The 13,425-nt window shown below is 37.7% G+C and overlaps 1 protein-coding gene across 50 annotated transcripts in view; it reads left to right on the top strand.

Moving 5' to 3' along the window:
- The window catches only part of LOC129659367 (uncharacterized), a 382,363-nt gene that overhangs the window by 47,282 nt on the left and 321,656 nt on the right, over positions 1-13,425 (top strand). For 41 of the 50 annotated variants that reach the window (XR_008718050.1, XR_008718039.1, XR_008718043.1 and 38 more), the window contains one exon: positions 4,096-4,192. Coding sequence is in view for 30 of the 50 variants with exons in the window: in XM_055590613.1 (XP_055446588.1) it covers positions 4,096-4,192 (97 nt within the window). In the remaining 20 variants the exon portion in view is untranslated. Of the gene's footprint in view, positions 1-4,095; positions 4,312-13,425 lie in introns of all 50 variants that reach the window. The other 9 variants (XR_008718044.1, XR_008718046.1, XR_008718038.1 and 6 more) reach the window with 1 other exon arrangement.

Genomic DNA, 13,425 nt, shown 5'->3' with positions numbered 1-13,425 from the left:
AGCTAGTAATTTATTACAACAGCCACAGGACGCCAATATACCATACGTCTCCCAACTAAAAACATGCAAAAGAGATGTGATGATTTTAAAACTTAGATTATTTCAAGTTTTCTCTTAAAAAAACAAAAAACAAAAACCACCAATTCATTATGATTACCAGAGAAGTGAACATTATTCCATGTGTTTCCTCAGACCTACAGAATATTGGAAGATTCCTTAGGGACCTTCTGGTCTGGTGGCTATGCACAGAAGAATCCATAGCTGTCAGGAAGGAGTCATGGGTATTGGACTGGCTTAGGGCAGAAGTGTGTAGTGAGTGATAAGTAAGTGTCTAGTCTACCCAAAGGCTCTGCAAGTCACATGATTAAAAACCCTGTGAAGGATTAAGAAATAGTATTCTCTGGCTCCTGTGTGCCAATTAAACATCAGGGGGGTGGGGCATCTACTGCCAAAAGGAAGAATAGGAAAATGAAAACTGGAAGACTGTTCCTGCCACAACTTAATGAGCAACTGAGCTGGATAATAATTCCTGGTTCCTCCCTCCTACTCCAGGGCTAGTCCACCTCCTATTCTTTTTATCTCTGCAAAGCAGAATGGAAGGAAATGAAGACACATTGACCAGCATGTGTCAGACACCACGCCAGGTTCTTTCAGATATGTAATCTCATTTAATTCTCACACAGCCCACTGAGGTTGGTTGCCTAAGATCCTTCAACTAGTAACCCAGGTCCCTCTGGCTGTGGTAACTCATACTGTTTCCAAGACATAACACTGCTTCCAAAAGAGGGCACAACCAGCCATGAGACTTTGGGGTAAATACAGATATGTTCTCTTTCCAAAGATATGTCATAGTTATTTTTTAATAACATAAATTTTTAATGTTTTAAATAGGAAAGTATAATATTTTTGCTGTGATATAGTTAGCATCACTATTTTTTTCTGTAACAGATCATGTAGGCTTTCTCTTATCTTTTTGGCTTTATAAGAATTTCCTTTCCCTTAATAAATCTAAGACAGCAAACTTACTGCTTGATTTTTTCCTTGACTGTTCTCCAACTGCTGACATCATCATATTCCTTTTGGAATGTGATCTGATTTTCTCCATACTTGCTAAATGAAGCAATTATCTTGTGTATATGCCTTTTTATTTAAACAGTTGTACCTTTAACAATTGTGTCTTGTGGATTTTATACATGTTTTTAAAGAGCTAATGCTTGGCTCTCCTAGGAGACAGTGTTTTGTTTTTGTTGTTGACACATGGGAAAAATATACTCTAAGATATTCTATTTTGAGAAGGAGTCTTTTGCCTGTAGTCATCCTGCCAAATGATGTAGGAATTTTCTAGTTATTGTCCTCATTTAGTTAACCAATAAATATTTATTCATGGCCTATTATGTGCTCAGCATGTTACTTGTAGACTATTTTAGATGTTTTAAAGGAAATAATTGTAAAATATGATTGCAGTCTTTATACACTTGCACAAGTTAGCTATGAAAATAAGGCTAACAAAGAATCAAAGATATGGATGCCTAATTGAGCATTAGGAAGTCAAAAATCAAGCTGCCCAGTATGAGCTAAAATAGAGAATATTTCATGTGGATTGTGGAATTTGAGCTAGACATTCAAAAATGAGTAGGATGAATTGGTAGGAAATGAATGTTTTTGTTTTTTATTTTTAATTTACTTTTGTGGGAAAAAACAGAATAAAAAGGTAAATGTGGAGATTTATATATTTGGAACATAGTGAATGGATGGTTAATCACCAAAGTGAAATAAGGAAAATAAATAAGAGGAATAAGAAATTAGGTATGGTAGCCAAATGGGAAGATAATATTAATTTATGCATTAACAGCTAGACTAAGGAATTAAGATTTGAAAGCAGTAGATGATAATCTTATTATGTTGGAAAATGAAAAAAATAAAAGGAATTTATAAAGGAGATTTAGCATTAAAACATATGACAAATGGATTATAGTAGAAGCAAGGTCAATGTTATGGGCTTCCCTGGTGGCTATGACAGTAAGGAATCCGCCTGCAATGCAGGAGACCTGGGCTCAATCCCTGTGTCGGGAAGATCCCCTGGAGGATCTTCAGTATTCCTGACACTCCACTCCACTCCAGTATTCTTGCCTGGAGAATCCCCATGGACAGAGGAGCCTGGCAGGCTATAGTCCATGGGGTTGTAAAGAGTCTGACATGGCTGAGCGACAAAGCACACAAGGTCAGTGTTAGGGCTTCCCCGGCGGCTCAGTGGTAAAGAAGCCACTTGCAATGCAAGAGACGTGGGTGCAGTCCCTGGGTTGAGAAGGTTCCCTGGAAAAGGAAATGGCAACCCACTCCAGTATTCTTGCCTGGGAAATCCCATGTACAGAGGACCCTGGTGGATACAGTTCATGAGGCTGCAAAGAGTTGGATACAACTGAGTGACTGAGCACCCAAGTACAGAGTCTGTGTTAGACAAGTTTAGCAGCTAAAATACTGCTGCTCTGCTCATCTGCTATGGTTTTTCCTGTGGTCGTGTATGGTTGTGAGAGTTGGACTGTGAAGAAGGCTGAGCGCCGAAGAATTGATGTTTTTGAACTGTGGTGTTGGAGAAGACTCTTGAGAGTCCCTTGGACTGCAAGGAGATCCAACCAGTCCATTCTGAAGGAGATCAGCCCCGGGATTTCTTTGGAAGGAATGATGCTAAAGCTGAACCTCCAGTACTTTGGCCACCTCATGCGAAGAGTTGACTCATTGGAAAAGACTCTGATGCTGGGAGGGATTGGGGGCAAGAGGAGAAGGGGACGACAGAGGATGAGATGGCTGGTTGGCATCACTGACTGGATGGACGTGAGTCTGAGTGAACTCCGGGAGTTGGTGATGGACAGGGAGGCCTGGCTGCTGCGATTCATGGAGTTGCCAAGAGTGACTTAGCGGCTTATCTGATCTGGTGATAGTGAGATGATGGGATAAACCAAATTGTTCCAGGAAGCACTGAAGGAAGAAAAAATGAGCCTGTCTACAGATGAGACTTCCCTGGTGGCTCAGATGGTAAAGCGTCTGTCTACAATGCGGGAGACCTGGGTTCGATCCCTGGGTCAGGAAGTTCTCTGGAGAAGGAAAAGGCAACCGACTCCAGTACTCTTGCCTAGAAAATCCCATGGACGGAGGAGCCTGGTGTCCATGGGGTCACAAAGAGTTGGACACGACTGAGCGACTTCACTTTCACTTTCACAGAGAATGGAGTTCCTTGAAGGCAGGTGTAAAGGACCTCTGATTGACTAGGGAAGGAAATGTAGGCCTGATAATAGATGGCGTAGCTAAAGTAGTAAAGGGGTAATCAGTTCAGTCTTACTATAGTAAGAAAATCAGAGGGATAAACTTAATACTCTGCACTTAGGAATCTCATAGAGAGAGGGAGAGGAGAAGTGGCATCAGAGAGATGGGAGAAGCCTTTAGGTAATGTACCAAATATGTCAAAGGATGAGAGAATTTCAGGAGTGGGTGGTTTGTAACATCAAACATTACAAGATATTGAATATGTCTCAGGAAAAGTCTAAGGGCATCAGTTAAGCACAAAGATATCATTGGTAATCTCTAAGGAAGTAGTTTCTGTGGAGTGGTGTGCACTGAAGTAGATTATAAAGGGAGCAAGAAAGAATTAGAATCATTAAAAATGAAACAGGAGGACTTCCCTGGCATCCAGTGGTTAAGACTGCACTTCCACTGCAGAGGGCACAGGTTTGATCACTGATTGGGAAGTAAGATCCTGCAAGTCTCAAGGAGTAGTAAAAAAAAATTCTTTTAATTAAAAAATATTAAAAATGGGAGAGGAAAGGTCAAATATTTGAGTAGCCTGGCAGCAGAACCAGAGTGGGGCATTGGTTACCAAGTAAATATATATAGGCAGGAATAACAGAAGGGTATTTACGATAGCTGGCACCCAAGGTGATACCCAGTGATCTTCACTTCCTGCTATTCGTACCTGTGTGTAGTTCCCTCTTGCATGAAATGATGCCTATTTGAAGAGCCAATAGCATATTGCAAAAATAATGGCGTGTGACTTCTCAGGTTGGATCATAAAAGATGTGGTTCTGCTATATTCTCTCATAGATTACTCATGCCGGGGGAATCCAGCAACCATGTGCTGATGATGCTGATGCAGCTTGTGGTGAGGAACCTGAGGACTCCTCCCAACAACTGGCACAAGGTTAGTGAGCTTTCTTAGAAACAGGTCTTCCAGGTCCAATCAAGCCTTCAGATGTCTGCAGACATGGCTGACATCTTGACTGCAACCTCGCGTAGAGACCTGAAGTCAAAACCACCCAGGTAAGCCACAGCTGAGTTCTTGTCCCTTAGAAACTATGAGATGACATATGTTTATTGTTCTAAGCCACTACATTTTGGAATGATTTGTGGTATTAGACAACAAATATAGATTTCTTTGGATACTTTCTTTTGTGTGCTTATCTTGTTTTGTTTTGTTTTTGTTTTTGGTTGGTGGAAACTCAAAAATGTTTTAAGGTCCTTAAGCATATTGGAATGATTCACGATGAGAATATCAGGAAGAGAACTGGAAGGACAAGTTCTGAGTGGCTAAAAAAATTCAGGGGGACTAAAATATGGGGAGATGATTTTCAAAAAAGCAAAATGGTCTATTATCTGAAAGTAATGGGAAGTTTAAAATAGATGTAAATTCCACTCCATCCTGAGCTGAGGACAAGAGTGCCTGAAATAATTCACAGATTAGTTCAATTTATTAAGTTGTCTACATGTATATAACGCTGTGCATTTATGTTTTTACCTAAATAGGCTAGTAGATGATCTACTTACCCATAATAAGACATTTTCTATGATGGTGTGCTTTTAAGGTAAATGGTGAAAATGTTAATCATTCCTCATAAAGGTTAGCAATTTGCTAAGTGATCTACTAAGTGCATATGTAACACTTTATAATCAAACAAGTAGTTTTACTTTTGGTTATCTCCATATTTTTTCTACAGAGGTTGCTTATAGTTTTTTTAACCCATTAACTTGGCATCAGGGAACTACATGCTTTGTAGGTTCTCTGCCATCTAAAGGTCAAAAGGACTTTTGAACTTGGATCTGTGCTCTAAAAGGTTTACTTGCTCTAAAAGGTTTACTGTGCTCTAAAAGGTTTACTTCTAAATAGAAGGGGTTGAAGAGCAAGTACAGATGAGATTACATACATGTGGTTTGTGAATTGATTTTGGCCCTGAACAAATTGTCAGATTCTGCTCTATGTTCTTTAATATGTATCTTTAGGATGGGAAAATTCATTTGTCAATATTGTTTGAACATAATCTATTTGTAGAGTACTGTATGAACACTTCAAAGGTGAAAAAAATCAATCACAACAGAATCTTTCCCCAAGTAGTTTATAGTCAAATACGGTTGCTATTGGAAGGGATGGTATGGGTGTCAGAGAAAAGATAAAGAGTGCACATGTGCCCTGAATGTCTCATGTGATGACTACATATGTGGTCCTTAGACAGGAGTGCTCTTTAGGATGGGTGAAGAAATGTGGGAGTGTGTCATCATTCCAGTGTGTGTTCATAGGCAGCACTTTATCATGTGAAATAATGTTATTGATGATCCGATGGCCTCAACAGTCCCCTCAGCTTGATTAAACTTTAGACATATTGCTTCCTTATTACTGGTCCTAATCTACCTTTTCTTCAAGCATTTAATTTAGAAAAATTGAAATTGTATAGTCTTTCTCTGCCTCCTTTGAAACGTATATAAATCTCTTTCTAGCCTTTTGCCATATTTATAACCTAGGAAATGTCTTAAAGACCAGGGTACTGTCTCTTAGAGATACAGGCAACAAAAGATCACCTCTGTCTCGCAGTAGGAGAGGTAGGAGCCTAACTTTGATGGGTACCAATGAATAAACCCAGAGGGCCTAATCACAGCAACTGAAAATCTTGCTCCACACATTTCTTTGGTCAATTTACCCCGAATATCCTCCAGCACTTTCCCACTAGTTCACCCCATTACTTAAAAACCCTCCTGCCTTTTGTCTCAGCATAAGGGAGCCTTTCTGTCCTATTGCAATAGCATAAATAGTCTTTCCCTGCTTAGCTTTGGTACAGGTTTTGCTTTGGCACTGGAAATCTTCACGCCCTCTGGCCTTGCATACTAATCTTAGTAAAAATGACATTTAGAAGAAATCTCTATCTAACTTCTTTGATGTGATGAGAGACACAAATAGATGCTCAATTAAGTACTGAGATGTAGATTGGTGTAAGGATTTCCAGGGAATCTGGAAATTGAATATTGGACATTATTTCACATTAATAATGTAATAATTTGGGGGAAAAAAGAAAAAAAACAAACTTCATAAAAAGGTATACAATGAAGAATGAATGCGTCCCCTATGCCTCTTCTCTAGTCCACTTCTCAGGTATAGCACTTTCAACTGTTTTAACTTTGTTATTGTAATGTAAATAATACATTTCTATCGATGTTCTTTCTTTTATCAACTCTTGGTATTTTATGGTGTTCTATAAAACATGAAATTAATGTATTTCAATACCTTCTTCTCCTTCACTTGTTTCACTCTTGGTTTTCTTATATGTATCTTCTTAGAGAAACTCTTATATGGTTATTCTAGTGGTTACTTTTTTTCATATGCAATAATTTTTAGACCTATTTCTTGATCTGACAAATAACAGTGATTGGTTCTCAAACTTTAGCATGCATCAAAATCACCTAGAGGGCTTGCTAGAACTCAAGTCGCTGGACCCCACCCCTAGGATGTGATGTAGCAAGTGTTGTGACTTTGTTAAATTAACATTTGTTAAGTAGGACCCAGGGCTGAAATGTTGGGCTATTGGATGGTGAGCCAAGATTCAATAAGAGACTAGAAGGGAATTGAAATAGAGAAGTTTATTACTCACAAGTCCTGAAGGAAGTACACGGGCTGCCTCACAGGACCGCAGGGGGAGGTCAAGGCAGGGTGCAGGCAGAGAGTCTGGCAGGACCTGGGAACCTGCCTTCTTTAGATTTGGTGGGTAGAATGCTTGGAGATTCTTGGGCTAAGGCCAGAGTGGTCAATTCAGACCAGAAGAGCAGAGTTTTGGAAAGCTTGAAAGTGTTCTTATGTAAGGAGTGCATAAGAGGAATACCCTGGGAGGCTGAGGAGGAAACCTATCACAAGTGCAGTGGAGGGGCTCCTGTCAGTTCAAGGCTGCTTGGCCTCACAAAAGGAATGCTGAGCAGCAATGCCACAGAGTAGTCCAGCTAAACCTTCAACGACAGGTGTGGGGTGAGGCCTGAGAAGTGGTTTTCTAACACTGCTTTAGATAGTATTTATTGAGTCACTCACTGTAGGATGAAGACATCATCCTACACTTCTTTTTACTTTGGGTTCCTTTTTGACATCAACTTCTGTCAGATCTGCCATCACTTCCACATTGTCAATAGTGAAAGTGAGTGAAAGTTACTTAGTGTCCACCTCTTTGTGACCCCATGGACTATAGAGTCCATGGAATTCTCTAGGCAAGAATACTGGAGTGGGCAGGCTTTCCCTTCTCCAGGGATCTTCCTAACCCAGGGATCAGTTTTACATTCTCAATATGTGTGAAATTAATTATTATTATTTTGTGTTCTGTTTTTGATGTATAATTACAAAAATTTGAGAACTAATCAACAGGATTTATAATATAGTAATAAAAAGTGATCTTTCTTCCATGAAGAAGAAGATATTAATATAAGCCTATATATACAGAACCAAATCTATGAATGTTCTGAGTCTCTATTTCACTCTCATCTTCACCTTCAAGTTTGGTCTGGCTTTGAATCTTGAGTAACTTTTCCTTCTCTACTTACTAGGCATGTTCCAGGTAGCACATCAGGTCTGGGGCCTTTGTGATACAGACACTAGAGGAAAGGAGAAGGGTCATAGGTCAAAGGGCATGTTAAGGCTAGGAAAGAGTTTTGGAGACGTTTGAAGAGAAGGAATAGACATTCTGTGTGTGAATGAATTATCTGGAAGATTTACAGGAATTTGAAGAAGTATTATTGTCTGTATAATCCTTTCACAGGGTACAAGAAGGAGCCCAAAAGATTCTTACTGTGACTCTTGAATAGTTTTTTCCCTCCAAGTTCTGTATTTCTCTTTCTGTCTATATCTTTTGTGAATTGAGAGGTCAAAGGATTTTTAGTACTTGGAATTTTTAGGAATACATTGTATATGAAATTTAGCTTCTTCCTAAAGATGCTTGACCTCTCAATTCCTTTTCTCATATTTTATTCAAGAATAAGGAAGTCTTTTGAATTCATAGAGATGTAGGTTTCTTCCTCAGATGTTGTTCTTATGAATGTATAAAGCAGGAAATTATAAGTGTAGTAAATGGATTAATATAATTTAATATAATTCTTCTTGGTTTTAGGGCCATGGTATATTCCTAAAAATTATTGAGGAACCCTCAGAAATTTTGTTTAAATGAGCTATATCTATTAGTATTTATTATATTAAAATCACAACTGAGAAAACTTAAGAATGTTTCCATACTAATTCATTTAAAAATAATACAACTATTTATTAACATAAACACTGTTATGAAAGTTAACTACACTTTTCCAAAATAGAAAATAGTTATTAGACTAGCATTTTTTTATGTTTGTGTAAACTGCTTTGATACCTGCTTGATAGAAGACAGCTGTATTGTCATATCTGATTCTGTATCATTCTGCTTCCATGTATTATTTTGATAAAAATACACAGAGAAAATCTGTTTTCACACTTCTATAGCTGGAAAAGGGAGGAGTATCTTAAAAGATTTTTCAGATAATTGTGAATATTTTTCAATACTATGCTGAAGTTTAATAAGTGGTAGTTTCTTAAAGTTTAGGTGAAGTGTGGAAACTGAAACGATACTGTATTCGTTTTCTATTGCTCCCTCTACAAATTGCCACAAACGAAGTAGTTGGCAACAGAATTTACTCTCTCACAGTTGCAGAGGCCCAAAGTCTGGAATCAAGGTGCCTGTTGGGTGGCCCTCTTTCTACGGCTCTTGGAGAGATTCTGTTCTTGCCTCTTTGATCCCCTGGTGACTGTTGGTGTTCCCTGATTTGTGATCTCATCACTGCAATCTCTACCTGTGTAGTCACATTGCTCTATCCTCTTTGTTGTTGTTCAGTCACTAAGTCATGTCTGACTCCTTGTGACCCCATGGACTGCAGCACAACAGGCTTCCTTATCTTTTATTATCTCCTGGAGTTTGCACAGATTCCTGTCTGTTGAGTCAGTGATATTACCTCACCATCTCCTCCTCTGCCACCCCTTTCTCCTCTTGCCTTGTCTTTCCCAGCATCAGGATCTTTTCCAATGAATAGGCTCTTGGCATCAGGTGGCCAAAGTATTGGAGTTTCAGCTTCAGCATCAGTCCTTCCAATGAATATTCAGGGTTGATTTCCTTTAGGATTGACTGGTTTGATCTCCCTGCAATCCAAGGGACTCTCAAGAGTCTTACTCAGCACCACACTTTGAAAGCATCAATTTTTCAGTGTTCAGTCTTCTTTATGGTCCAATTTTCACATCTATAGCTACTGCCTATAAAATCTTCTCTATTTTCTTATTAAGATAGTTTCACTGGATGTGGGGCCACCCAGATAATCCAGAATAAGCTTCTTGTCTCAAAAAATCATAATGTAATTGTATCTTTTGACAAGTAATTCATTCTTTTATCATTAAGTCCATGTTCTTGCGATTAAGACATGAACATATTTTTTTGGGAACCACCATTCAACCTGCTACCTATATCAGTGACCTTGTCCTGCTCTATTGCATTAAAATTCATTGGTTTATCTTTCAATCTGAATTGTCTTTTATCATACATATTAATTTAACATCCAGCATTAGTCATTTGGAAAGGATCATTTGTGAGGATCTTCCAAATATTGGCACATTTTATTATGCAGTATCCAAAACTTATGCTTATTAATATCAACATGGAACTTGTCAGAAAAGTCTTTGAAGACTGGGAACATGTGTAGTGGCAGATACAAGTTTTTCAATTCTAATTTTCTTTTGGAGGTGCCAATTTTATCATTGGCAACGAATCTAGTCAGTTCTTTTTCTTGAGGTGACAGGCTTACTTTGCTCATTTAAAAAATTTTCTACCTAATATCCCCAGTTGGAATAACTATCATTTATTTGTCTGTCATTCTTTCAAGCAAAAATATTACTTCATGAAAAACTAGCTAGTTCACCCCACAACTCACAATTGCATGTGTGCTTTTCCCAAAAACATCTTACTTGGATCCAGCAAAGTATCACTGGTTTATGTATATTTCCCCCTTTCAAACAGAATATTTAAAAGATGCATACCAAAGAGTTGAGATTTAATACCAATAATAATTTCTATTGCTTCTTCAAGGTTATTTTTAACTGAAATTGCCTTTTCTCTCTGATTATTATCAAATATTTTTGTTACTCTGAGTGTATGGGGGTGAAAAATATCACTATGGGTACAGCTTAATAACCAGTCTTCCCTTATAGCTCAGTTGTTAAAGAATCAGCCTGCAATGCAGGAGACCAGGGTTCAATCCCCAGGTCGGGAAGATCCCCTGGAGAAGGAAATGACAACCCACTCCAGTATTCTTGCCTGGAAAATCCCATGGTCAGAGGAGCCTGTGGGCTACAGTCTATGGGGTTGCAAGAGTCTGACACGACTTAGCTACCTAGACTAGACTAGACTGCTAGATACCACTCGATTCATGTAATGGTGCCAGCAGTTTTACTCATGATTGCTTGGTGCATGTCAACATAGTGAAATAAGTCATATAGTACGTTTAAATAATGTTCTAACTTTGCAGAACCCTGAAGGTCTCAGGGCCCCCCTGAGGATTTCTAAGTTGAGGTGTTCTCAAATTTCTTTGCGTTTAGAATCTGGCTTTTCTAGAGTTAAGGTTTTTGATGCCCCTTTCCATGTAGAATTATGCTCCGTATCATCAGTAGCATTAATAGTGTAGCATTTCTCGACAGGATGTTCTACTGTGTGTGTTGTTGTTCAGTCGCGAGGTCGTGCCTGACTCTCTGCGACTGCATCAACTGTAGTCTGCCAGGCTCCTCTGCCCACGGGGTTTTACTGGCAAAAATACTGGAGTGGGTTGCCATTTCATTCTCCAGGGGATCTTCCTGGACCAGGGACCGAACTCGCGTCTCCTGGATTGGCAGGTGTGTTCCTTACCACTGAGCTGTCAGGGAAGCCTGTTCTACCATATACCTTGCAATTCTTTTCCAAACTAATGCTATTCATCCAGTATATTTTGATACTGAACTCCTTCTGTTGATACTTTCTGTAAATAACATGAAAAGTTCAGATAATAGGCAGGATGTATATTCCTTCCTCAAATAGTTCCAAGATTGTTTACGAATGGACAGTTAAGGGGTTGCAGTTGTCTAGTTTTGCCACTGGGGAAAACTGAAGTCATAGTTATGAAGGAAGTGATTAACACTCATGTGATATTGAATTGTATTTGCAGAAATACAGTATGTTGTCCCTTTTGTTCTAGCTGCTTCTGTACCTTTCAGGAGAATTTTATTGGCTTTTCTTAATGCAGGTTTGAAACATTTTTAAGCTTGAAAATGAATATAATCCTATTGGGGTCCTCTCTTTCATTATATCCTCTAATTGGTTTTGGGTTGTGTTTATATACTCTATTGCTTCATAGAAAGTTTTAACATCATATAAATACTAATATTTTATAAATTAATGCATTAATGCAGTCTCAGTAGAATGATCATTTACTGTTTTGCTCTCTGGGGATATATATGTTCATTAGCCATTTCATTTGGAAAAACAAATAAGCAAGTAAAGCCATGAATGTCCTGATACAGAATCATGATATGTGGAGTGAAGTGTCTCTATCTGATATTAAAACACATAAAGATCAAAATAGTGTATTATGACTTTTAGACAAAGAGAAGGAAATAAAATCTACAAATAGATCCTAATCCTTATGAAAATTTATTATAAAGTCAGCATATCAATCATTGGTGAAAAGATATTTTTGCATAAATGATATTGAGATAACTGACTAGACTTATAAAAAGTAAATAAAAAGTAAATATTCATTCTTACACCATACTTATAGGAAAATTTCAAATGGATGACAAATGCAAATTTAAAAACAGATTATACAAGTACTAGAAGGAAACCTGAGTATGTTCCTCTGTAGCCTAAGAGTAGAGACATTTCTTAACTTGATTAAAAGAAAGAGGTACCAAAGACTGGTATATTTGACCACTTAAAAAAATTGAGTGACTTGAATACTTTAAAAAGGAACTGCAAACAAAACAAAGATAAATGAGAAATGAGATAAGTACTTACAATTTATTTAAAAAATACTAGTTATGATGCAGAGGTTTTAAAAATAGAGAAATTACAACTATAGAGAAAAGATAGTAGTTCATAAAGAAGACAGGTGAAATGATCCTCAAACATAGGAAAAGTTTCTCAACTTTGTTCCCAACAAGTAAAAGGCAAATTGAAACTAGGAGATTCCATTTTATTAGACTGACAAAAGTTCCAACTTGACAGCATGTTCTTTGATCAACAAGCTTGTGGGGAAATAGGTGTTCTCACATGCTGTTAGTGGGAACACAAAATGATGCAGCTATTATGAAGAAAATCTTGGCAAGATTTAGTAAAGTTGTGTGTCCTTAATTTTTGACTCAGCAATTCCTCTGATTGAAATCTATTGCAAAGATACTCAATCAAAAATGCAAAAAGATAACTTGTGTAAGACCCTGCACTGAAGGAGTCTTAAAATTTCCAATCCCCTTTGAAATATATTTGGGTTTGATACTATGCGAAAAAGCCACACAATAAAGTTTTATTCAGTTGTAAAAGAATGAAAAATACTGCTATGGAGTAAAATAATGTAGAACAATGTGTTATACATATTACTGCTTATATCTATAAATTTAGATATATAAATATGCATACATATATTGACATGCACACATGTATATTTATACACATATGCAATGTATCTATAAATATGTAATTTTTATATATTGTATAAAGTTGTATATTATATAAAATAGGTATAAATGTTTGTGTATATATATGTATATATAAATTTGGCTGTAAAGAATCTGCCTGCAATGCAGGAGACCTGGGTTTGATCCCTGGGTCAGGAAGAACACCTGGAGAGGAGAATGGCAACCCACTCCAGTGTTCTTGCCTGGAGAATTCCATTGATGGAGGAGCCTGGCAGGCTACAGTCCATGGGGTCACAAAGAGTTGGACACGAGTGACTAATACATACATTAAAACAGTTGTTAAGTAAGTAAGAATACTTTTTAAAAGGTGAACAATATATGGAGGGCACATAAATCGAGTTAAACTGCTTTAAATATAGCACATTATATGGATTTGACTTTGAAACCAGGTAAATGTGTTTATT

Source organism: Bubalus kerabau, chromosome 8, assembly GCF_029407905.1.
Source record: "Bubalus kerabau isolate K-KA32 ecotype Philippines breed swamp buffalo chromosome 8, PCC_UOA_SB_1v2, whole genome shotgun sequence".
Classification (NCBI taxonomy): Eukaryota; Metazoa; Chordata; class Mammalia; order Artiodactyla; family Bovidae; genus Bubalus; species Bubalus kerabau.
The sequence above is the reverse complement of the archived record's forward strand: the minus strand, read 5'-3'. Positions and strand labels throughout refer to the sequence as shown.